The following is a 26,369-nucleotide window of genomic DNA, read 5'->3' as shown; positions in this document are numbered from 1 at the left end:
GAAATTTTTTAACTGTTCTTGATTCCTCTGACAAAATAAAGGCATTCAAGAAAACAGTGGTTTTATGGATTAGTTATGTAAAAGACAGACGATTTGCACCTTTTTTTCCAACATTGGAATCCTTTTTAGTGGAAAATAATATTTTTGTTCATTCTGAGTTTGTGGAAAGGGTTTGTAACCACCTCAAAAATCTGAAATGGAATTTTGAAACATATTTTCTGAATAACTTTTATAAGAAATTTCTGCGGGTTCGCGATCCATTTCAGGCTTGCAGTCACGAGAACGACCTTTCGTTATCGAAAAAGGAACAGTTAATTGAACTTTCAAGTGACAGTGGGCTTAAAATGCAATTCCATGATCTTGGTTTTGCTCGATTTTGGATCTCGTCTTCAGTGAGAAGTGAATTTCCAGAATTATCTTAAGAAGCATTGAAAATCGTCCTGCAGTTTTCTACAATCTATCTTTGTGAGAAAGGATTTTCATCGCTCCTTCAAATAAAAACAAAATACAGAAATCATCTTAGTGTGTGTGCCGATCTTCGACTGAAGTTGACCAATATTGAGCCAGATATCCAGCAACTCTGCAAGGGCCAAGAAGCTCAACCATCTCAATAAAAGTAAGTAATAACATAATTATATCATCATATTTATTTGTTTAATAAAAATTAAAACTTTGTTCAATGATGATACACTTTTAATCGTTTACTTCCAATTTAATTAATTATGTTGCCATATCTTTCAAAACATGCTTTTAGATTTATTATGTTATAAATCTAAAAGCATGTTTTAGATTTATAACATCTATTTACAACAGTTTTTCCAAAATGTTGGTAATTCCTACATAGGTTTTTTAAAAAAAATTACAAAAAGTCAAAACTGCCTATAGAGAAATAAATTAAAAACACTGTTTATTTTTAAAGTAAAACTTTAATTCCAACATTCTAAAATGTTATTTTTCTTGCTTTTCTGTTCGCAAAATCGTCGATCACATTGTCTAAGTCTATTTCATCACTCAGTTGCTGTTTTATAGACAGTAAAGCAAGATTTCATAAATGCCAAAAAAGGTGCCACCAGGGGCGGATCTCTCTCCCCCAGCTACGCCCCTGTAACTTAGTGGTTCGCAGAATTGTTTTAGGCATTTTACTGGTCCTTTGGCTTAGAAAGGTTGAGAAACGCTAATCTAGATGATATGCATCACCAAATTAGTACAATGAGTACTAGTCGAGTGATTATTATGGGGGACTTCAACTATCAAGATATTATTATTATTACTATTATTATCTGAGAGCTCCAGGGAGTCAAGGACTCATCGAGGGAGGCTATAAATCACCCAAACCAGCTATCATACCTCTCCTTAAATTCATTCACAAAGATACACTCACTTCCTTTAAGTGCAAATTATTCTACTCACTGAGATATAGACTGGAAGGAAGAAAGATCACATGGCAAGAAGGAAATGGAATGGAATTTATACATCTACTGAAAAATAATTACTTGAGTCAGCATGTGATGGAGAGGACTGGGGTGTGAGAGTATTGGACTTGGTCATAGAATCAGAAGAGCTATCCATAACCAATGTGCCCGCATTGCCTCTGATTGGTGAAAGTGATCATGTGGTCTTGACTTGGGAGATTGTACAACATGAGGATTATTCTGTCAAGAAGGGGTATATGTGGAACTACAAGGCAGGGGATTATGACAATCTTAAGAAGAAGCTTAAATCCAAAATGCCATGGCGCTTAAAAAAAAAGTGTCATGGCATAAAACTCTGCAGGGTAAGGATGTTAGTAGTGCATGGAGATAGTGAAGGCTCATCTAGAGGAAGCAATATTAAATTGTATACCTAAGGTAAGGAGAGTTAATCAGGTAAGAGTTAGATGGATGAGTAATATCATTAAGCATAATCTGTAGAAGAAGAAAATGCTGTGGAGGGTATATAAAGAGAAATATGACTAGCAAACTCATGAACAGTACAAGGCTCAGGCAAGAAAGGTGACCAGCATAGCAAGGAGGGAAAAATCAGATTATGAGAAGAATCTAGCTGACCAGGCCAAAGGAAATCCCAAAGAGTTCTTTCGTTATGTGGCAAGTAAGAGGAAGAATAGCTACAAAAGATTAACCTAAATGAGTGATGATCATCATCATGAGGTGGCAGAAACAGACAAAATGGTCTGAATGACCACTTTGCAAGGGCAAAGTGGTCATTCAGTAACTCGATACTGAGTGGTCATTGAGTATCATCCAAGTGAGGTTACTGCTTTAACATAAGTGACAGATACTAATGTGGTAACAGAGGTGGATGAATTGGAGGTTCTTTGGATATTGCAGAATCTCAATGTAAATACAGCTATGGGATTAGATGGGATATCAGCTCCAGTTTTGCGAAAATGAGAACTGCAATGCTTCTGACTAGACTCTTTAATTTAAGTATCAGCTCTGGTAGACTTCCAAGGGATTAAAAAGAGGGAAAATAATTCCCTTGCATAAGGGAGGTTTTAAGACCTCAGTAACAAATTATAGACCAATAAGTATCTCAGGTGTTGTGGTCCAAGTACTAGAAACATTGATCAAAAAGAGAATTCAAGAATGGGTGCATAAAAATATGATATATGAGGGGCAGGATAGCTTTGTGAATGGTCAGTCATGAATTAGTAATTTACTATTTTTTTTGTCATAGAGTAACAGCAGAGTTGGATAAAGGAAATCCCTATACAGTGATCTTCTGGATTTTACAAAGGCATTTGACAGAATACCACATGGAATTCTGTTACACTTAGAACAAATGGGGATGGACATGACACTTGTTAAGTGGATAAGACAGTGGCTGCTTGACAGATATCAAAAAGTGGTATATGGAAGAGCAGAATCGAGGCAAAAACAGGTGACTAGTGGTGTGTCAAAAGGTTAGGTGCTTGGACCATTGCTGTTTAATTTGTACATAAATGATATAGCAAATAACTTGAAAGGAAATATTCAGTTGTTTGCTGATGATGCAAAATTAAGTAAAGTAATAGTTAATCAAGGTGATGTGGAGAGCTTGCTGGATGATTTAAATAGGCTGTCTGTATGGGCAAAAGATAACGAGTCAGTTTAATGTGGAGAAATGTTGAGTTATACATTTTGGGATAAACAGATCATAAGCTGTGTATCGCATTGGTGGCACTGTAATCCACGAAATAGACAAAGTTAGAGATTTAGAGGTGGTGGTAGACAGAGAGTTTAGAGGACATATTGCTAAGATAGCCAATAAGATTACTTGGCTATTGAAGAACACACTAACAAGTTGATATAAGGAAGTGGTTATTCCTCTTTATGGAGCCTTGATATCTGGATTACTCATTTATTACACATTTGGATTACTATGCTGAAGTCTAGTCTCCTGGGTTTCTTGAGGCAAGTGACCAAGATGGTGAATGGTCTGTGGAATGTTCCCCATGAAGATAGATTGAGGGTGTATATGGATTGCAGAAGTTTGTTGATAGGAGAAAAAGAGGAAATATGATAGAAACATTTAAGTTGCTTAAAGGGTTTTATCAGATTGATGTAGGAGAAATGTTCAGCACTTGGATGGAGGTGACAGAACAAGGGGTCATCTCCCTGGAAGTTGAATAAAAGTATGGTTAGTAAGGGTGTGAGGACTAGATTTCTTGCTTGGAGAGTTGTGAATGAGTGGAATGGGTTGCCAGCATCAGTTGTGAGTGCTTTGTTAATAGGTTCAAGTGGAGGTATGATAGATTTTGTGGATAGTTTGGGTCTCCTGTGATGAGTCTTTGGACTCCATGGAGGCACCTGTACAATAATAATAATAATAATAATTCATTCTGGACTTGGGAAGTGGCTAAGCATGTGGCATTTTAGTTAAGAAGGAGAATATGTGGAACTTATACTCCTTAGTGAGTAATCACATTCTGAATTTGGCAAACTCAGAGGGCTGCTTTGAGCTGTACCATGACATAAGAAATTGCACAGAATGGATAAAGGGAACAGTGATCAGCAGACTCATGAGCAATACAAAGCACAGCAAAAAAGGTGTAACCAGCATAGTAAGGAAAAACACAATCAACTTATGAGTGGAAATTAGCTGAGCATGTCAAAAGAATTCTGAAAAGTTATTTAACTATGTAGTAATAAAAGGAAGAATATGGAAGGATAATATATGCAATATTTATATTAACTCCACTTTCTTGTGAGTTGTGGAGAGTAAGTTAACTATAAATATAATTTTATTTTGTTTATTGGTGGATAATACCTGAATGGGGAGAATGTTTCAGATGTACATGTGGTGCATTGACTTCAAATCAACATGTTGTTTTTTGAAAGAATGAAGATTAAATTAATAAATGGACAGGAGGAAGAGGGGAGATATGATAGACCTACAGGTTAGTAAGATGTTGTTGATAGAGACCTACAGGTTAGTAAGGTGTTGTTATAGGATCAATGTTGGAGATGTTCTACAGAAAACAGTGGGAGATCAGGAGAGAACTAGAGGTCATCCCTGGAAACTGTATAAAGAGGGTATGATTAGGGGAGTGAGCAGCAGATTTTTTTCATGCAGAGTTGTGAATGATTGGAATGCCTTGCCTGAGAGTGTGGCATCTGCAGAGAATTTAAAGTGTTTAAAGCACGGTATGATGAGCTTTGTGTATGATAAAAGGACCTCCCAGATGTTTGACTCCATGAGGTCTTCGGTAATAATAATAATAATAAAATCTTTACTGTAAACATTTAAAATCTGTAAAATAGAGAAGATAAACAGAAAATTAAGTTTTTGTCTTTATTTTTGTGAAGAAGTCCGACACTCATGTTCTCTGCAGAACAGAATTACATTTAGCAAATAATTTCTAGTATTCTGTATATCTAAATTCCTATTTCATACTAAATACAGTAGAACTCTGTTATAACGAATTCCACGGGACTGCATATATTTGTTCGTAATAACCGTTATTCGTTATATCCAAGAAGGTCATAATTTGAGCGAATTAAAAATGTTTTCAGATTTTTCTTCATATAGGTATATTGGGTAACATATTTTTAAAACTTCACATTTTTACATAAAAAATCATCAAGCGTGCTTTGCTTTGCACTAGACGCATATTTCATACGTTTGAAATTGTTCCTTATACTACTAAAATGCTTGAATGTGTCCTCTGAACTTACAGATCATGATTCCATAAATCTTGTTAAAATATATAAAGCACTTTCTACTTCACACCAGGTAACGATTTTCTCATCATTGCTATTTTCTTCCTCGGAGTCACTACTACTATCTTCTTCTGGTGTATGAGAGATTTGTTTTAAGATTTCAGTGTCTGTCGGTATACCCGAAATTCTGACACCATTATCAATGTCTATAAAATTATCAATCTCTGCGCACGTTTCAAAATTGTTCAAGTTTTGTACTTTTAACCACACTGATAACAGTAAGTTATCCTCTTCAGATTCACACTCGTATTCCGCAAGACCGGCTTTCTTAAAACAATTTTATACCGTAGACGATGTTGCCAAATTCCAAGCATGACTCATTAAACGTATTGCGAGAAGTGCACTGATCTTTGAGTCGTAAGCATAAGCATTTTCTGTTGATTTTTCTCTGCGTTCTATCAATTCCAAGACTATCAGACGACGAAAATGGGATTTAAAACATCTAATTACGCCTTCATCAAGTGGTTGCAAGACAGATGTCACATTCGGTGGCAAAAAAACAAGTTTTATGTTTGTTAAATTAGCCACTACAGGATGGGCAGGACAGTTGTCTATCAATAACAAAATTTTCCGGTTTTCACCATGAAGATTTTTATCCCACTTGCGAATTTCATTTTGGAAAATTGAAGATGTCATCCAGGCCTTCTTATTCGCTGTATAATCAACGGGAAGTTTCTTTATGTTTTAGGCTTTGCCGATTTTTCAATTATAAGAAGCTTTCTTGTATCACTACCAGTCATGTTTGCACAAACTGAAACTGTGAGTCTATTTTTTGATAAGTTTTCCGCCAATACACTTTTCGTTTTTAAATTGAAAAGTTTTATCAGGCGTTAAGTTATAAAAAATCCCTACTTTGTCTGCATTATAAATGTTGTTGTATCCATACCTTCGTTTGATGTCCGGCCATACATTCTTGATCCAGTCAGAAACAACGTTTTTGTCAATGGACAATGCCTCACCACTTACTTTTGCGTAGACAATATTGTTTCTGTTCTTATCCACCCATTGTTACATTTAAAATTGCTATAACCAAGTTGAACAGCAAATTTTTCGGCTTGAACTTTCAAATTTGGTCCACTAATAGGTAAGCCAGCAGTTCTTTGCACTTTAAACAATGAAAGAAGTGCCTCGTCAATGTCACTTTTATTACACATTTTAAGTTTTTTACACTTCGATAAATTGTTTTCGAAAGCTTTCAGAGTCAACTCGCAATTCTTCCAAATTATTGATATTGTAGATGGGGACAAACCATACTTCTTTGCTACTGTCAGATTTGATTGGCCATTTTCCACCTCCCATATAATTTCTACTTTTTCGGAAACTGATAATATTTTCCGTTTGACTCCCGACATTTTTCCACAACCAGAAAATGCATATGTATATGAAATGTCAGTAAAGGAACGACTAACATGTATTATTCGTTCATTATTCCCTTGAAACGAATTCATAATAAATATGAAATACATGCAGTAAATCAAATGTAATTCAAATATACCTTCAAAATTATTCGTTATAAACGTGAATTCGCTGTAACCGTGACCATTATAACCGAGTTCTACTGTATGACTATATGGTTTCTAAGAATTGTACAACATGAGTTCAGAGAAAATTATATCTCACTCTCAGATAAATTAATTTCTGCATAAATACCATCATTAAATACTGTAAAAAATGAATATAGTCTCTTCTATTGCATCAGTCTTATGACTGGCAGCTCAGCAGCATTTCCTTCCATTCTTCTCTTCTGTTTGCTTTCCTCCTTATTTCATAGTATGTTTTTAGTCCAGTGCTTTGTTGTATGAATACAGTATTCAACTAAAATTTCTATAGCTTCACTTGACTACAATATACGAAACCTTCCTTTGCAGCATTGCTGTTATTATCATTATCATCATCCCAAGACTCGCATGGAGCCAGACTCATCACACGAGGTCCCTATGTCTTACATACAGCTCATAATACCATTCTATAAATACAGGGTGTCTCATAAGTCCTGAATATTTCAATAATTTATAAAAACCAGAAAAATTAGTATATTAGAGTATGGTTTGCATGAAAGTGAATCACAAAGAGGTTTTTTTTTTTTTTTTTTTAGCAGGGAGAAACAATTTACTGTATTTGCCGGCATATAAGATGCACCCCTTTTTTGTACACATTTTTTAGGAAAAAAACTTTATCGCTGAATATAATAATGAATTTACAGTATTTCAAATATAAAGTAATAAGTAGGTCTACATTCAACAAATACCTAATCTAACTAGGAAAGAGTACCCACCTTTTAATCTTCTTCATCAAAACCCAGAAATTCATCTCCAGAGCTAAATGAAGAGACACTTGAAACCTCTTCTAAATCAGAATCTGAGTCCTCATACAACAAATTGTTGTCTGTACTATCCAGTGCATTACTAATACCACACTTCTTAAACGATTTAACCACTGTCTCAGTTTTCACAGCATCCCATGAAGCTTTGACCCACTCACATACTTGCGAAATGCTTGGCCTCTTCCTTCTTTCTGATGGCGTAACCTCAAAATCTAAAGACTGCATTTAGCTGTTCCACTTCTCCTTCATAAATCCCTTAAATGGTTTATTAATACAGACATCTAAAGGTTGAAGCTAACTATTAGACCTCCTGCAATTACAGCTAACTGAGTTTTCAATTCCTTGAGTTTATTTTTAACATCTTCTTTTCTGTGAGAACGAAACTGATCCCACACTAGCAGGGCAGGCTTCTTCAACAGTCTGCCAGAGCACCTAGACCAAATTTTATCTATCCATAACTTCATTCCTCCTCCATCCATCCAGCCTTTTGCGTGAACATATACAAACACTCCTTTAAGCAGTTTTTCTTTGGATAGTGTCTTCCTTTTGAAAATCAATAGTGGCTGCCATTTTGTCCAATCAGCACAGCAGGATAAACAATCGTGTAGCAAGTTTTTTCGTGTCGCAAAGTTTTAACCGTAACACCTTTTGTGCCCTTGGAAGCTACAGTTTTGTTTTAGGGCATATTAAAGTCAGCGGAACCTCGTCCACGTTTCCTGTTTGCACAAGTTCAAAAGTTTCTCATTTCCTTGCGTTAATGACTAATCGATGAAATTCAATAATTTTTTCTTCATATTCAGCTTGCATCTTTTGTGATATTTTTGTTTTAGTCTGCATACACAGCTGGTTTCTCTTTATGAATCTTGAACACCATGATGCTGATCCAATACAGTTGGCGATCCCTCCGTTAGTGGCTATCGCTTTCGCTTGATGAATAATCATTTTTGTAGACACTAAAATCCAAGTATTCAGTTTTGCCTCAAGTTCTGGCCATTTTGCAGTTCCACTTCGTAATTTATGTTTACTGTCAGTTGCTTTTTTTAGATCCTCTTCCTGATTCTGCCAAGTTATCATTTTTTCAGTTGGGGTAGCCTGAAATGCCTCTCTGCAGCCCTATTTTCATATTCTTTAGCATACTCAATCGTATGCTAAAGAATATGGAAAAATTTAGCATACAATTTTGCATACGTAGCTTGTATGCAATATTGTAGCAATGGCGACGTTTTTCAGGCATAATTTGCTAAGAAATTTAGAGAAAATTTAACGGCAAAAATTTATCACTGTTCACAACAACCGTGACAACATGCACATCCACTGAACTCTATGTAACTAGAATGCTCTCACACACCGCAAGGAAGCAAGAAAGAAAGAAATCACATAACTTGGGACATAGAAAATTTTCAGAAATGAAAGTAATAAAAAACTGAGTATAGGCATATAAGACGCACCCTGTTTTTCAGACCTATTTTCAAAGAAAAAAAGTGCATCTTATACGCTGGCAAATACGGTAGTTCTTCTCTCTTTATGCTATCACTCTCTTTTCACCCTAGCTCTCTCTTTTGCATTCCTGTTTTTTCCTCATCTCTCACTCTACTACTACTATTTCCATTGGTGAGCACTTGTGTCCAGTACCACTCTTTTGATCTTTCACTTCATCTCTTGCTTCTGATCTCTTGCTTGCATTCACACACTGCACTTCCATCTAGCAATAGTTTCTTTCTCCATTTCACTCACTCCATTCAAATGCAATCCATCACGTCTGTATAATTCCATTCTTCCCTCAAATACATTCAGTACATCCACTCTTCTCTTCACGCTGCTCCGCTAGCATAATATTCACGATTCTGGCTCTTAGTTTCATCATTATTGTCATACTTTGGCAACACACTGACAACCTTTCCCACTATACCAGTGGTTCCCAAACTTTTTCAGTTCATGGCGCCCTTAGTGTATCAGGATTTTTCCAAAGTGCCCAAAGTCAGAATATAGGCCTACCTAACAGTTGCAGTGCCAGTTGGTGTGGTTAGATTGGTTAAGTTAAAAAATTAAATGAAACACATATTTCAAATTCACAAACAATTTATGTAAAAAGTATTAAATAAGTACATATTTTGAACAATCAAATCATTGAATAAATAAATCATTAGTGAGACAGATGAGCCTGTTGTTCACTGCACATCTTCTCTAATATTGGAATCAAACGTACAGTGTCCGTTAGATATCCTTCCTATCATTGCACAGCACATCATGGTCTGATTCTAAAACCACGTGGGCTAAGTGTCATTTTGGTGAAAATATTAGAATATTTTGTGCTGCGTCACACAGTTTGGGAACCACTGCACTATACGGTTATCTTTCACTCTTCTCCACTCCTTTAATTCTCCATTGAGGATGGAGAGTTAAAGTTCAGCAGAGTACTTGTTACACAAAGCAGGCAATATAGCTAAAAAAAATGACATGGATGTCATTTGCTAACCAGCAGAAATAAGAAATCTGTCATTGCTCATTATAATTTCACATGACTTCATAGGAACTATCGTGTATAGATTTGGTTCCCTGGAGATGAGAAAGTAACGGAGAGTATCCAGAGGTGGATAACCAAACTGGTGACTAGTTTTGGATACTCTTTATGAGGATGGATTGAAATTTTGTTGGTTACATCATTTAGTTGATAGGCAGAAAAGATGGGATATAACGAAATATATAAGTTACTAAAATGACTTGATAAGTAGACGAAATATTTCAGTACATGACTGGGTGGGGCCGAATACAAATAGGGAGTTACCCAAGAGTTGTGTAAACTGTGATTGGAAAGTGGTGAATGAATTGTTAGAGGTGGTCATGAGTGCTTTGAATGAGTTTAAAGATACAATGACACATGACATTAATTACGGTACAGAACTTCTTGAATGAATCTCTGGACTCTAGGAGATGCTTATGTAATAAAAGTAATAACTGATTTTTTTTTTCATTTCTAGATAATGCATAAACATTCAAATAATAGATTGCTAAGTCATTTGAAAGGTGTTCTTAAAGATCATGTGAAGTTAGAAGAATTACAGACAAAATCAAATCGTCTAATAGTAAATATGGTGCTTGACTATTTTGAAAAATGCATGAAAAAAGACAAATTATTTAATTCACTGTTCAAAAGCATTGATCGTACAGGAAGTTTTTTTGAAGGACTACGGGTTCAGGAAGCAATAGAATTTGATATTAATATTGTTTTCCATCTTCCAATTGATGAAGATGCATTTATTGTGAGTATTGTTATTTGCTTAATATAATTTTGCTGATGTGATTAATATAACTAACTAATAAAAATGAAATAATTAACATTTTCATTATAAGCTAAATAAATGTTGTGTTCTCTTGCTTACTTCAACCCCAAGGGAATTAGAGTACTCGAGACCCAAGGGTGTCTCTCCTTTTCCCAACTTCTACTCTAGATGGTAGAGGGCAGCAGCTCTACTAGTACTTGCTGGAGCATTGCAATGGAAAACCACATTTTAGTAGCAATGAATAGAACCTATAAGGGGGCAACTACCAGCCTGGCAAACCAAGGTGGAGTCTCTTGGCACAGAGAGGAAAAGAAGGTGCACATTGGAATGGATACAATATCGGGAAATAAGGACGCTTCAAGGGCTTATCTTCCTTCTGATCAAACCTCTAAAAGTGACTTAAAACAATCTACAAACAAACTGAAAATGAAAGATCATCAGAGAATCAAAATTGCAACATGGAATGTGAGAACAATGAACAGATGTGGAAAATTAGAAAATCTCAAACATGAAATAGACAAAGGAAAAATTGATATCATAGGACTCTATGAAGTCAGATGGGAAAGAATAGGAGATTTTTATAGTGATGAAGTAAGAGTAATTTACTCAGGTGGAGATAAAAAGGAGTTGCACTTGTTTTTAATAAAAGAACAGCAAAGAGCATCATTAGCATAAAATATCTGAATGACAGGATTATGATGGTAAAACTGAAGACTTAACCGGTGGACATAACAATAATGCAGGTATATATGCCAACAAGTGACCATTCAGATGAGGAAATAGAGGAAATGTAAGAACAATTACAAGAACTAATTAAGGAAGAAAAAAGAAAAGACTATATGATTATAATGGGAGACTGGAATGGAGTTGTGGGAAAAGAAGAGGATGGGAGTGTAGCAGGAAGATACCGAATAGATAATAGAAATGAGAGAGAGAAAAGGTTAGTGGAATTCTGTAAAGAAAATAAGCTAATAATTACGAATACTTGGTTTAAAAAATCTAAGGGAAGACTATACACATGGAAAAAAACCAGGAGATACGGAAAGGTATCGAATTGATTATATTATAGTAAAGCAAAGATACAAGAATAGTGTAAAATAATGCATGCACGTATCCTGGAACTGATATTTACTCTGACCACAACCTACTATTCATAGAAATAAATGTGAAACTAAAGAAAATAAAACAAGCTATGAAAAGGGAAAAAATGGATATTAGAGAAATTAAAAAATACCAAGAAATTTGGAAATAGATTGGAGGAAGAATTAGAGGAAACAAGTTTGTCAAATCCAGAAAAGAAATGGAACAAATTAAAGAGAAAAAAAAGAAGATTGCAGAAAAAGAAATTGGATTTGTAAGAGCTAAAAGAATAAAAAAATCTTGGATAACTAATGAGATGATTTCTCTCATGGAAGAAAGAAGAAAATGGAAAAATAAACACACGCCAGAAGGGAAAATACAATGTAGAACCCTGAATGACAAATTGAGAAGGGAAGAAGAAAGGAGTAAAGAAGATTGGCTTAAAAAACAATGTGAAGAAATGGAAAATTATGAGAGACTGGGAAGGTATGATCTTTTGTATGAAAAAGCAAGAAGCATGAATCACAAGAGAAATGGAATTCGTGCTAGAGGCATAGAAAATAAGAATGGAGAAATCATAACTAAAGAAGATAAAATCTTAATGAGATGGAAGGAATACATTGAAGATTTATATGACAAGGAAAATAGACCAAATGAGTTACATTAGAAGATATAAAGAAGGTAAATGAAGATGATCTAGGCCCAGAGATTTTGAAGACAGAAGTAGAAATGGCCATTAAAGAACTAAAATGTGGAAAGGCAGAAGAAATAGATGAAATACTTGCAGAATTCCTGAAACAACTTCAGAAGAAAGGAACTGAAGAAATAATAATAATTATTATTACCCCAAGACCTCATGGAGTCAAAGACTCATCTGGGAGGTCCTTTTATCACACGCACACAGCTCATCATATCATGCCTTGAACACATTCGAACTTCTTGCAGACACCACACTCTCAGGCAAGGCATTCCAATCATTTAACAACTCTGCACGAAAAATACCTGCTTCTCACACCCTCTTTATACAGTTTCCAGGGATGACCTCTGGTTCTCCCACTATTTTCTGTAGAACTTCTCCAGCATTGATCCTATAAAAACCCTTTACCAACTTGTAGGTCTCTATTATATCTCTCCTCTTCCTCCTGTCCACCAGAATCTGAAAATTACATCTTCTCAATCTTTCCTCATACTCGACATTCCAGAGGTCAGAAACTACCTTAGTCAATCGTCTTTGCACCCTTTCCAACATCTCTTCATTCTTCTGAAAGCCAGGTGACCAAATCTGGGCACAATAATCCATGTGTGGCCTAATCAAAGCCTTATACAATGGAACAAGAATCTCCATACCTCTACATATCAGTGTCCTCCACATTATTCCCAGAAGCCTTTGTGTTGTCTTCACAATTTTGGCTATGTGTCCCCTAAATTTCAGATCCTTATCCACTATCACCCCCAGATCTCTTATTTCTTCCACCTCCAACAATGTATCGTCACCAAGCATAAATTCTGCATCTGATCTTTGTTTTCCAAATTTTAAAACCTTACATTTTGCAACATTGAACTCACATCCCCATTTCATTGCCCAGTCACTCAATTTATTCAAGTCTTCTATGTAAGGCCACAACATCTTCATGGTTCGTCCCAACTTTTCATCATCTGCAAACAACTCAATATCTCCATCCAAATCTTCACCTATATCATTAATATACAAGTTAAACAGTAATGGCCCTAAAACAGACCCCTGAGGCACTTTACTACTGACTCTCCTTTTCCTGGATATCGCTCCCCCATACACAACTTGTTCATACCTATCAGATAGCCACTCTCCAATCCAATGCACTAATCTAATATCCAACCCCATCTGCTCTAGTTTGACTGTCAACTTATCATGAGGTACTCTATCAAAAGCCTTTGCAAAATCTCAGTATATTACTGTGTATCCTTCTCCTCTGTCCAAGGAAGTAGTCAATTTATTGTATTAAGTAGATTATTAAACATGACCTCTCTTTAGCAAATCCATGCTGTCCATCAAAGATAATACCATTGTTGTTAACCCAATTCTGGATCATAGTTCTCACAAGCTTCTTCAACAACTTAACCACAACACCTGACACACAGATAGGCCTATAGTTTGATGCTTGAGTTCGATCACCTCCTTTTTGAAGTGGCAAAATCTTGCTCTCCTTCCACTCCTTAGGGACTTGACTGAGTGCAAGACTCGTATTTAAAAAATATGTCAAGACAGGTGTCAACTCCCTGGCACATTCCTTCAGAATACGTGCTGATATATTATCAAGTCCCACAGCCTTATTAACATCTAGTTTACTCAACTCCCCATACACCTCTTGCTCACTTACAGTCAGTCTCTGCTCCCCAACATCTACTGCTCTCAATTTCTCCATGAAGTTACATTCACAAGATTGAAAGACCTTTATGAACTGCTCATTAAGTATCTCCGCCACACATTCTGCAACAGCTGTCTTTATACCATTTTCTCCAATCAATGTCATCCTTCCATAATCATTCTTTCTTTTGCTGGCTACATATCGAAAGAACTCCTTAGGATTATTTTTGGCTTCATTAGCTAACTGCTGTTCATACCTCTCTTTAGCTACTCTCACCAACCAAGTCACCTTCCTTGCCTGGTCTTTGTAGACCTCATGGAATTGGTTATTTTCACTTCTCTTATGCTGCTTCCACAATGCCCTCTTTCACTGTATTGCATGCTTAATTCTCTTTATTCATCCATCTCACACCTACCTTATTTAACCTTCTCACCCTTGGAATACACTTAGACATTACATCTACTAGATAGTTTTTGAAAATCCCCCAAGTTGCATTGATCTGTTTTCCAGCTAACTCCTCATTCCACACTACACCCGCAACTGTCTGCTGAGCTCTTCATAATCACCCCCCCCCCCCCTCTTGTAGTTCCACATATACCCTTTTCTCACAGAGATCATCACACTGCTGGCAACCACCCAGGTAATCACCTCATGGTCTCTCTCATCAATTAGTGGATGATTCGACACCTCATTTATAATTACATCCTTTGATGAGACGACCAAATCCAAGACCCTCAATCCTCTGTCACATACTGTCTGAGGTAGTTATCCCTGAAAAACTCAAGAAACTCATTTTCTTTACTTCCAGTTGTCATAATTAAAATCACCCATAATGATCACCCTTTTCTTATTTGCTTGGCTAATTTGATTATACATTTCATTATCACCACCTTCCACATGACCTGGTCTATAACAACATCCAACCAAGTATTTGATTCCATTAACCTCTATCTCACACCATACTGCCTTAAAATCACCGGCACTGTTTCCCTCTTGCATCTCTACTTTGTATGGACATAACTCCTTCTCTATCATCAATAGCCCCCCCCCCTTTTTTTTTACCCCTTCTATCCTCACAAAACACATCATACCCTTCCATCTCTATTCCTGTGAGGATGTCATCCTCTTCCAACCATGTCTCACTTATTCCGACAATCTTCGGGTGAACAGACGCAATTAATGCAGCCATTTCATCTGCCTTGTTTCTTATACATCTAGCATTTGTATACAAACACAACAGCTCATTTCTGGATCTACAGCTAGTTCCACTGATGCCGCTCACTCAATGTGATCTCTCTCTCTCTCTCCATGTTCGACTGGGACCATTTCCCTTTCTGCTTATTCATTTTAAAACCCTTTTCAATTCCAACTGTTTCCTATTGATCCCAGGTCATCCCATTCCTTTCCTGTCTACACATGCTCTCATGTCCTCTCGGAGCATCCACCTTTCTTATGCTGTGTATTCCTGTCCACCCTGAGCCTCCCCGTTTTCCCTGCTCCTCTTGCACACCCATTCTCTCATTTTCTGTACTCATGCCACTCACTTCCTCATTCATAACCACCTCTTCAATTTCTCCTGTCTTACTCTCCTGCTCTTCCACATCACTTCCTGCTTGATGTGATTCATTCTCTCTCACTCTACTCACTTCTCTATCTTCCAGCAGCAGTCTCTCCAAGCAACTCACACCATAACCACTCAAATGCAGTCCATCGCTCCCACTTCATCCTTCAAACTCATTCCACACATTAACAAACTGTACTCCTGTCTTCTCAGACATTTCAGCCAGCATATCATTTATAATCCTTGCTCTTTGCCTCATCTCACCTTCCTGTCACACTATTCTCTTTTATCTTTTTAATCAGCCTCTTGATATCCATTCTGACTTGCTCTTTGTCCTCTGTCAAATCATTTGTGCTGATTAAAACCATCAACTCCTTTGCTCACTCCCATCTCATATCCAGTGCCTCAATCACTCGACCCATTTTACTGCCTGGAAAACATACCTTGTGCATCCTATCATCCAGCACACCTTTAATAATGGAGTTGCCATATAACACCACTCGCTCATCTTTTGTTAACTCTTTCATGCCATCATGATTAGTTTCAGTAGTTTATTCCCGAATTTTCTTAATTTCTTTCCGCACCCATTTCATCTCTTTCCTTATCCAATCCAATTCAACTTCCGAATCTCGCATCACATTCTCTCTATCATCCATCTTTCTAATTTTCTAACTCTCGACACCCTCTTCTCACTTTCACTCCCATTCATCCTTCTGTACTTAAGGTCCAACATGCGTCCAACTTTCACTATCATTCATTCTTTCGATTTTTTCCACTATCGATTCCTGCATCACGCCATTTCCAGTTTCATTCGTTCTCTCAATTTCATTTCCTTCCGCCACTATCGCCTCATGTTTGTCCTTTTTAACATCCGTTTCGGTTTTTAAAGCAGTCTTAAGATGACTGTCTCCCAAATCTTTGGTAGATTTATACAGCCATACTTGTTAAGGTTTGGAGTATGTTTTAAGACTTCTGTTGATTCCAGGAACAACCTCTCTGACTTGTAGAAGCTTCTGTGCATTACTTTTGTTTCTTTCCAATTGATCCTGTGTGCAGGGGTATCCAAGCATGGTCTGCCAGACCCGACTTGCCATAGCAAAAGTGTCAGATATATTTTTTGTGTTCACTGAGGCGGATGTCCACAGTTTTTCCTCTCTGTCTGTAGTAGGCTTGATGGCAAGAACAGGGCACTTCATAGACTCCTAGATGTGATAAAGGAGTGCATTTGTCCTTAGGTGAACGGATGAGAGTTGCTAATTTTATGTAAGGTTTAAATACTGTGCGTAGTTGGTGTTTGTTAAGCACCCTAGATATCTTTTCAGATGTGCCTTTAATGTATGGGATGGTGATAGTTTTGTTGTAGTCTTCTGTGGTAAATAGAGGGGATTTCTGGGTAGCATTTAGTATGTTATCTATTTTATGGGGATTATAACCGTTGGTTAAGAAGGTGTGTCGTAGGTGAGAAAGTTCAGCAGTGAGAGCAATGTCATTGGAACAGATTGCTCTAGCTCTATGGGTTAATGTTTTTAAGATACCATATTATTGAGAAGGGTGCTGGTGTGATTGTTTGTGTAAGTATCTCCCTGTGTGTGTGTGTGTGGGATTTCTATAAACCGAAAATGATAAGGAACCTTCTGGAAGACGTGTGATCAGTGTGTCCAGGAAGAGTATGCAGTCATTGGCTTCTAGTTTCATTGTAAAGTGGATTTTGGGGTGCTGGCTGTTTAGATGCATTAAAAAAGTATTCAATATGTCTGGGCTATGTGGCCAAATAGCAAACACAACATCAACATAGCGTAGCCAGAGACTAGGTTTGAGAGTGGCTGTGTTGATAGCTAATTTTTCCAGATGTTCTATGTAGAAATTGGCTAAGGGGGGGAGAAAGGGATGAACCCATAGCTGTCCCATCTAATTGTTTGTATGTTTTCCCTTTCCAAGTAAAATAACCTGCCTGTACCATGAATTTAAATAGCTGAAATATATCTGGGAGAAATTGTGAATTTAGTAAGTTAAGTGTTTCAATCAGTGGTACATTAGTGAATAATGAGGTGATATCAAAACTCATCATTAGGTCTGAACTATTTAAGGTGTGGTTTTCTAAAATACTTTTTAGGTGGGTAGAATTTTTAACAAAAAGAGGAAGAATTGTTCGTGTAAGTGGTTAGTAATTTGGCTAAGTGTTTAGCTAGTTTATATGTAGGACTGTTTATATTATCTACAATAGGATCCAAGGTTGTATCTCGTTTGTGTATTTTAGGAGCACCATATATTCTGGGTGTTTTAATGTGCAAGGGTTTGAGTTTTTTGACAATTTCTTTTGGCCAGAAAGTGACTTTGTTCAGTAACTTGCACACCTTATTCTTTTGTGAGTTGGTGGGATCTCGATTTATGATTTGTTATGTAGACCGGTCATGGAGCAGTGTATGCATTTTGCTTTCATATTCTGTTGTATCCATTACTACCGTGGCATTACCTTTGTCTGATTTTGTTATTGTAAAAACAAAAACAAAAACATCATTATTATGTTAATTAACAGTAGTTTTTTTTTGCAAAGAGAACAAGAATATGGTTTATTCTTGTTGTGTATATTACTTATTTTAAAAGTGTTGGAAGTGGATGTTATGTGCATATTATTTATTTTCAGATAAATACACCCAAATAAAATGGATAGATTTCTCAAAAAGAAGCGTGATATTGAAGAATCAGATTCTGGAAGTGAGCAAAAGTTAAGTGCAAGTAAGAAAGCAAAATCGCGGCCTACTCGCAAATATAATGAAAGTTATTTAAGCTTTGGTTTCACTTGGACCGGAAGTGAAGATCATCCTTTGCTGCTATGTTTAGTATATGTGGATGTAAAATGGCAAATGAATCATTGCTTCTTAGTAATTTGAGTAAACATTTTAAAACTATACACTCTAATTTACAAGATAAATCTGTAAGTTTTTTTCAAGAGATTGTCTGAACAGCAAACAAAAGTGGCAAATTCTTTTAAAAGTATAATGACTGTTTCTGATAAAGCTCAAATCGCTTCTGATAGCAAAAAATATGAAAGATCATACTTTAGGTGAGTCACTTATTTTGCCTGCATGCAAAAAATGGTCATGATAATGCTAGGAAATGAAGCAGCAATGAAAATAAGCAAGATTCCTCTGTCCAACAATACAGTTCACAGGCATATTATAGAAATGTCTTCTGATATCGAGAAAAATGCATGCAGTAATAAACTTCAGTATTCAAATTTTGCATTGCAAGTTGATGAGTCAACAGACATTACCAACAAGGCGCAACAACTCTTAGCATTCGTCCGTTTTATTAATGAAGATCAAATAGTAAATCAGTTTCTTTTTTGCAAAGAATTAAGTGTATTTACAAAAGGTAAGGACGTTTTTAACATTTTGAATAGCTATCTTGATAAATGGGAGTTAACATGGAAGTCGTGTGTAGGCATTTGTACAAATGGAGCCCCTTCCGTGGTAGGCTGTGTTAAGGGCCTTACATCTTTTGTAAAAAAAACAAAATGAGAATGTTATCGTAACTCACTGCTTTCTTCATAGGGAGGCCTTGATGGCAAAAACATTGGGAGAAAAATTAAGAGAAGTTTTAGATCAAGTTGTTCAGCAAAAGTTGGTAAACTTTATTAAAACAAGACCTGTCAAATCGCGTTTATTCGAAAAGCTTTGTATCGATATGGATTCACAACACAGATGGCTGCTTTTACACACTGAGGTGAGGTGGCTGTCAAGGGGGAAAGTACTTACCCGTGTACACGAGCTACAACAAGAACTTCTTGCGTTTTTTGAAGAGATGAAACAATTACATTTTTCTAACCTCCTTCGGTGCGAATTTTGGGTTGCCAGGTTACAGTATTTGGCCGATATATTTCAGCAGCTCGATATTTTGAATACTACATGCAAGGGAAAGAAGAAAATATTCTCACATCCACTGACAAAATGAAAGCGTTTCAGAGAAAACTACAGATTTGGAAAAGAAAAGCTGTTGAGGGTAATTTGGAAATGTTTCCATTGGTAAGTAACATTTGCATAAATGAAACACTTCCAATAATAGTTGAACATTTAACAAGTTTAGAAGAAAAATTGAGTTTTCCATCACTTAACACTGAACAATACGATTGGATTAGAAACCCATTTATGGAAACTTCAAGTGATTTTGGTTTAACATTAACAGAAGAAGAACTGGCAGCTATATCCACTGATTGTGGATTGATGATTAAACATAAGGAATTGTGTCTTGAGGCCTTTTGGATTTCTATAAAAGAAGAATATGTGTCAATATCTAAAAAAGCTTTGAACATTTTACTACAATTTTCAACATCATATTTATGTGAATTAGGATTTTCTACCCTCACCACAATTAAGTGTAAAAAGAGAGGAACACATCAATGTATTGCCAAGGAAATGAGAGTTTGCCTTTCAAATATATGCCCAAACATTGAAGCAATCGCTAGGACACATCAGGCTCATGTTTCTCATAAACGCAAGAATGAATAAACTTAAGATATGTTTTATTTTATTTTTTATCGCATTAATTTTTTTTCTGTAATATTTGACTTAATTATTATAACATATTTCTCAGAAATTTGTATATAGTGTGCCTACAATTATTTGTAGGATTTTAAATACACCCCAACTTCAAAAGGTTTGAGAACCACTGGGTTAGAGTATCGTGCCACATGCTAAAATCAAGCTGATTGTATGCAAGTGTTATATGACAACTTGAGTTGGGCGAGCACTAAGTGGACATTGGTCATACAAAATTTAGGCCTAGTGCTGTCAACCATCAGAACAATTTTGTAAATAATGTTTATTCCTCCACTGCATCAACTAACTAAACTAGCAAGGAGCAATTTGTATACCCAAATGATAAATAACATATTGATTAACTGGTTAATATTTTGCTGGATTTTGCATTTTCAGAGCATAATTACTACTACTTGCCAAGTAAAACTGAGTGTAGGAAACTGTTCAGATTGATAGGCCAAAGACCTAGCTTGGCACTCTTTAATATTCTAATAAATAGAAGTTTCTGCATTTGTTGGTTTGGAGTTGAATTTAAAATGACTTCCAAATTTTGGGCACATTAATCCAACACTGCTTGCTAATGTTTGGAGAGTGTGTAATTGCTGTTGCTGACCCTGCAAATAGTCTCACCAACTTATAATGGCTTCTATATAGCATGTTAGTTTTCTTTTCTCCTAATCCTGTTTGAAGGGCTGTTCAAAGCCTGGTCTTCCTGTCCTGATTTTCCATAATGATGCACACGAATGTATTTCTTATTTGTTCATAGTAGGCAACATTACAGTAAAAGAGCACCTTATACACTAAGTGCCTCTGTAGCAGAATTAGAAGAATGACAGCATTGCTCCCTTCGATTAGAAAAGGCCTAAATTCGATTCCCGTCATGACAGGAGGAATCTTTATATGGACTTTTTCAATTGAAGGTGAGTTAGCCGATCACATACAGAGGTAGCAGGGTTTTTTCTCCCAGAAACTCGGGTTTTTCATCCCTCATACAGACAAATTGGCCCTTCAGAACACATGCAATATACAGACAAAAAAATACTAGCTGTGGTGGTGGTGGTTGTGGGCAGTAGATGGCATTGGTGTAGATGATTGGTAGTAGAGGTTCGGTATAGTAGTGGAGATGGGGAGCTGTACAGTGGGTGTCCTCCCACGATGAGTCTATAGACTCCTTGGAGGTGTCATGAATAATAATACACTCCAGCATGTGTATGGATAGAGTTTGTCTTTTGGTGAATATATCAAAATTGATAGTTTGATGAGTGCTTTGAGTGTAGTGTTGCTATTTTGTATTTATTTTATTTTGTTTTATATCAATTCCACATACAAGAGGTTACAAAATCTATAATACAAGAATGCTGTGTGTGTGTGTGTGTGTGTGTGAGAGAGAGAGAGAGGAAGTTGAGGGTTTGGTTAAACTAAAAGAAGAAATCTGTAAAGATTTTCTTGAAAAGCAAGAATTGTATTCATTGGGAAAAAAGGGTGTGCAGCTGGTCAAAATAAGAGAGGCAAATGGAATAAAGGAAGAATGTGAGAAGTTGGTTTGGTAAGTTTGGAGTTGACCAGTGGCTGCTCATGATCTTACATGATTAGAGGAAAGGGGAGAAATGGTTCAGTGGAACAGTGAAATTGATAATACTCACCTATGAAATTAATAATACTCACAAAAATAACATAATGCAGAGACAGAGTAGATGTGAGAAAGTGATTGGAGGTAGTCTGAGTCTCTCATGCTGATGTTTCATGGAGAAAACACATCTAAAGATAGAAGATAATTAGCTAATTAGATTACTAAGCCAACATTTCACCTTGGTCGCTAAGGCATCTTCATGGGCATAAAGTAAAATACTAAGAACATGCATTCAAGAAGGCAAATACACAGGCTGATTGTAAAAGGAAGGCTCCTACAGTCTTAACTACTGGCTGTATGGTCTGATTATGTTTAAATTTCGAGAATGTTGAAGTGCTGTTGTGGATTCCAGAAATAGTCTCTGATTTTAATCTGATTCTGTATAAGAGGGAGGTATTTTTCCATTGGGTCCAGTGACCTGTATACAGATCTGGCATGGATACCGATCACCCCAGAATGGCTGTAGTGCAGATGACAGATATATTTTCTGTGTTTTTCTAGATGTATATTAGCAGTTCTTCCCTTGATTGAAGTGTTTATGTTTATAGGATCAAGGGGTACCTATATCAAGGGGTATCCCAGAATAATCTAGATGGTGGAGAGGATTGTTTGATGAGTAAAGGTAGCAATTTTGTTAATCCTTAAGGATTAACAAAATAAGGATTAAGTCTGAATGTTATACCTTTTAAGATTGTTTGCTATTTTTCTGAATTTGCTTTGGACATATTTGCTCACCAAAAGTTCCTCTCCACCATGTAAAACATCCTGGGATTTATAGTGTCCCTTGCTCCTGCAAATGTAAATACTTCAGACAAATGAGATAAACTGCTGATATCTGTAATCTAATTGACAAGCTTAAGTGATGGATCTTATTCATAACTTATTTTAATGGTTCATTATAAAAATTATGGAAACAACTACTGTATTAAAGTAAAACTTCAGTTTAATATAAACCAAAATAATCACTTGATATTTCTACCTTCAGGGTGCTTAAGGATCAAAGTTGTATAACTGAGAGGAGACCTTCACATAGCCTTTAAAGGAATGCAGAGAACTAGCCAGGACTTGTGACCTAATGTCCAATCCTCACCTTCTCGTGGTGCACCCTGTTAGGTATCTACCTAGATGCTGAATGGACGAGGATGGACTGGCAATTTTGGACCAAATTGTATTCTTATTGGCTTAAACCAAAATTTCAAGTGATGGTACAACATGACAGAATTTCATGCTGGCTGGGATGTCACCGAGTTAAACAAGACCCCCCCCCCCCCGCAGGTTCCCTGGCAGGTTTTCGCCAGGGAACCTGCGCAAACAGCGAAAAGCACCCCAACTCAACATCACCAGAGTTCAAGATCAGTACTATCAACATAAAAAGCTTCAATTTGCAAAGAAATGGAGCTACCTGAGGAATTGGATAAGTACCAGATTGACATAATAGTGGTGACTGACACAAAAAAGACAAAAACTGATGAGATCGTTCTATGCAATAAATACAAAATGTTATATTCAGCACTGACAATCACGGAAAAGAAGGAGTAGCCATAATATTTAACACTAAATACAAGGCTAATCTTCTTGATTGGCAGGCAGTCTCAAGTAGAGTGATGTGGACAAATATGAGAATGGGGAACTGGACAATGAGACTTATTTGTGCCTATGGTCTCACAGAAGGTTCTACTAGGTAGAAGTGGAGGAATTTTTTGAGGCTTTAGAGAAAGCAACTGACACAATGAAAAAGGAAAAGTTGTTCCTCGTTGGGGATCTAAATAGCAGAGTAGGAAATGATTGTGAGACATACAAAAATATTTTGGGAAAATTTGGAGAAAAGAGCAAAGCTAATAATAATGGCTTTAATACCTGTTGGATTTCTGCTCAGAACATGGACTGATTATTACTAACACAATGCTCCAACATAAAAATGAGAGAAGAGGCACGGAATAAGAAAAGTTTCATTGACTGTGTTATTGTTGATAGTGATGTTTTCTCCCTGGTGCAGGACACTAGAGTGTACAGAGGATTTGAAATTGGAAGTGATCACCATTTAGTCTTGAGCAGGATAAAATCGAATTTCATATTGAAAAGAAGAACATGTACGAAAGTTTTAAAGCAAATAAAAGTTGAGCAGCTCTCAGATGTGAAATGTAGACTAAAATACACAAACAAACATGATTGAAGAAAAAATGAAAGAGTTTGAGAACAGGAACCAAACCTTGGAGATTCAGTGGCAAGCCCTGAAGAAAACACTGATTGATTCAGCCAGAGAGGCATGTGGTGAGGTTGTCTGCAAGGATAGAAAAATCAGAACTCCGTGATGGACACAGGAAGTTAGAAAGGCAGTGAAGGAAAAGAAGAAAGCATATCAAAAGTTCCTGGCAAATAAGTCAGCTTGTGCTCTTAGAGAATACAGAGACAATTGTAAGAAAGCTTATCTTAACAATGGTGGTCTAAATAAGCAAAGAATATGGATGGCACATATTCTATCCACTTAATCCTTTGGTCTAAGAGTTAATTATAATTAGGATTTTAAGCAATCTAGGATCTTAACTCTAATATAACAACACTCTTGTTAAATTATGGATTAGGCCACCACTTTTGCTGTGTGAAAACATTGCTGGTCTGGTTGGCTGAGTGGTTAGCGTATCTGCTATCCAACCAAAAGGCCGCTGGTTCGAATCCCACCATGTGCATTGATGTTTGTGATTTTGTGTGAAAATACTAGTGGTGGTTGGCAGTAGATGGCGTTGGTGTAGATGATGTAGGTAGTTGCAATTGGTGGAGATGGTGAGTTGTAGAGTAGGTACCCTCCCTTGATGAGTTTTTGGACTCTCTGGAGGTGTTATGTAATAATATTAAATAATAATATAATATTAAAACTTTATAATGAATTTGTTCTCTGATGATGTTATAAATATAATATAGCTTTGATGTAGTTTTTTTTTTTTATTTTACTTGAGGTCAGGCCAGAAGAATAATGGTTGATCAAATCATTGTCACTTTGGCTTACTGTTTAAAATGTAATATAGCTTGTCTTTGTATATATATATATGTGTGTGTGTGTGTGTGTGTGATTCCCCAGCATCTTTGCTGCCATCACTTTGCCACCATTACCCATTACCTATAGTCAGTCTTCCTTGGTTGCAAATTACAGAAAAAATACCTTTGACTTCATTGACTGACCATTCTCCTCTCATATTGCACTTTTTTCTTTCCTTTCCATATTTATCACATTTCTAGCAGGCTGTTTCTCATGCAACTGTTCATTACCGGGTATATCCTCTCAGAGTTTTTTTCATGTTACTGTTGATCCATTTCACTCTTACTTTATTTATTCAACTGACTCTTGATATGCAGCTCACTAACAGTTACTAGTGATTGCTAGTGTCACAAGTGATATATGATTGTCTTCTGATTTGATCTTCTTGGGAATGTAGAAGTGGCTGATAGTCGATGCATTATCTGCATGACCTTCAATGGTGACTTGTTTCCATGTGGCACTAATGAGTGAAGATCACAATTTTTAGTGCATTGTGATGCTCTTTTGTTCAAGGTCTGCAACATACTGCACAGTTTCAAATTAATGAAATTGTATAGAAATTACCTTTCTCCACTTTCCATCATCCATTGCCTAACTGTTTAACAAGAGCCCTGCAACAGCACGTCCACTACAATGTCAGGCAGAGAGTTGCACTGACCAAACACTTTCATTGCAAAAAACCTGCTCCTTATACCCCTGCTCACACCTCCCTTATACAACTTCCAGGTATGTTCACTTGTTCTATCCACTCCCCCATTCTATAATAAATTTCTTCCACATTAACCTGGTAACAACCCTTTACTAACTTAAATGTTTCAATTGCATATCCCCTCTCTTCCTCCTATTCACAAAGTATTGCAAATTGCATTCCCTCAATCCATCCTCATATCCCACATCCCAAAGGCCAGTTACAATTCTTCGTCAGTCTTCTCTAGATCATTTTTAACATATCCTTATCACATTGAAAACCCAGTGTATCTCTGCCATTATCCAATGTAATGTCTTTGCAACTTGTACAAAGTGACCTCTGAATTTCAGATCCTTGTCCAGTACCACTCCAAGGTCTCATCTCCTCAACTTCTTCCAAAATTTCCCCACCAAATTTTGTTGCTACCAAATTTCAGAACCTTACACTTGGCAACAATGAATTGACAGTTCCCTACTCCTGTAAGGCCAAATATCAGTTTAATTCCTCATCACGTTTCCCAGTTTTGCATCATCTACAAACAGCTGTACACCAGTTAAACCTATCCCAATATCATTGATGTACAAACTAAAAAACGATGGTCCCAAAACTGACCCTTGTGGCACAGCACCAGCGACTTTCCTCTTTCGAGATAGTGTTCCCCATATAAAACTTGCTGATATCTATCTGA

At 36.5% G+C, this 26,369-nt stretch overlaps 1 protein-coding gene across 1 annotated transcript in view; it reads left to right on the top strand.

Annotated features, from left to right (window-relative positions):
• Positions 1-592: 592 nt before the first annotated feature.
• The window catches only part of LOC150103704 (cyclic GMP-AMP synthase-like receptor), a 91,810-nt gene continuing 66,033 nt past the window's right edge, over positions 593-26,369 (top strand). Inside the window, exons 1-2 of the mRNA XM_090397100.1 lie at positions 593-616; positions 10,503-10,784. Coding sequence (XP_090253226.1) covers positions 10,506-10,784 — 279 coding nt within the window. The 5' untranslated portion in view covers positions 593-616; positions 10,503-10,505. The remainder of the gene's footprint in view (positions 617-10,502; positions 10,785-26,369) is intronic.

The sequence above is a fragment of the Typopeltis vanoorti genome, chromosome 8, assembly GCF_054136105.1.
Source record: "Typopeltis vanoorti isolate ZY-2024b chromosome 8, IOZ_Tvanoo_1.0, whole genome shotgun sequence".
Classification (NCBI taxonomy): Eukaryota; Metazoa; Arthropoda; class Arachnida; order Uropygi; family Thelyphonidae; genus Typopeltis; species Typopeltis vanoorti.
The sequence above is the reverse complement of the archived record's forward strand: the minus strand, read 5'-3'. Positions and strand labels throughout refer to the sequence as shown.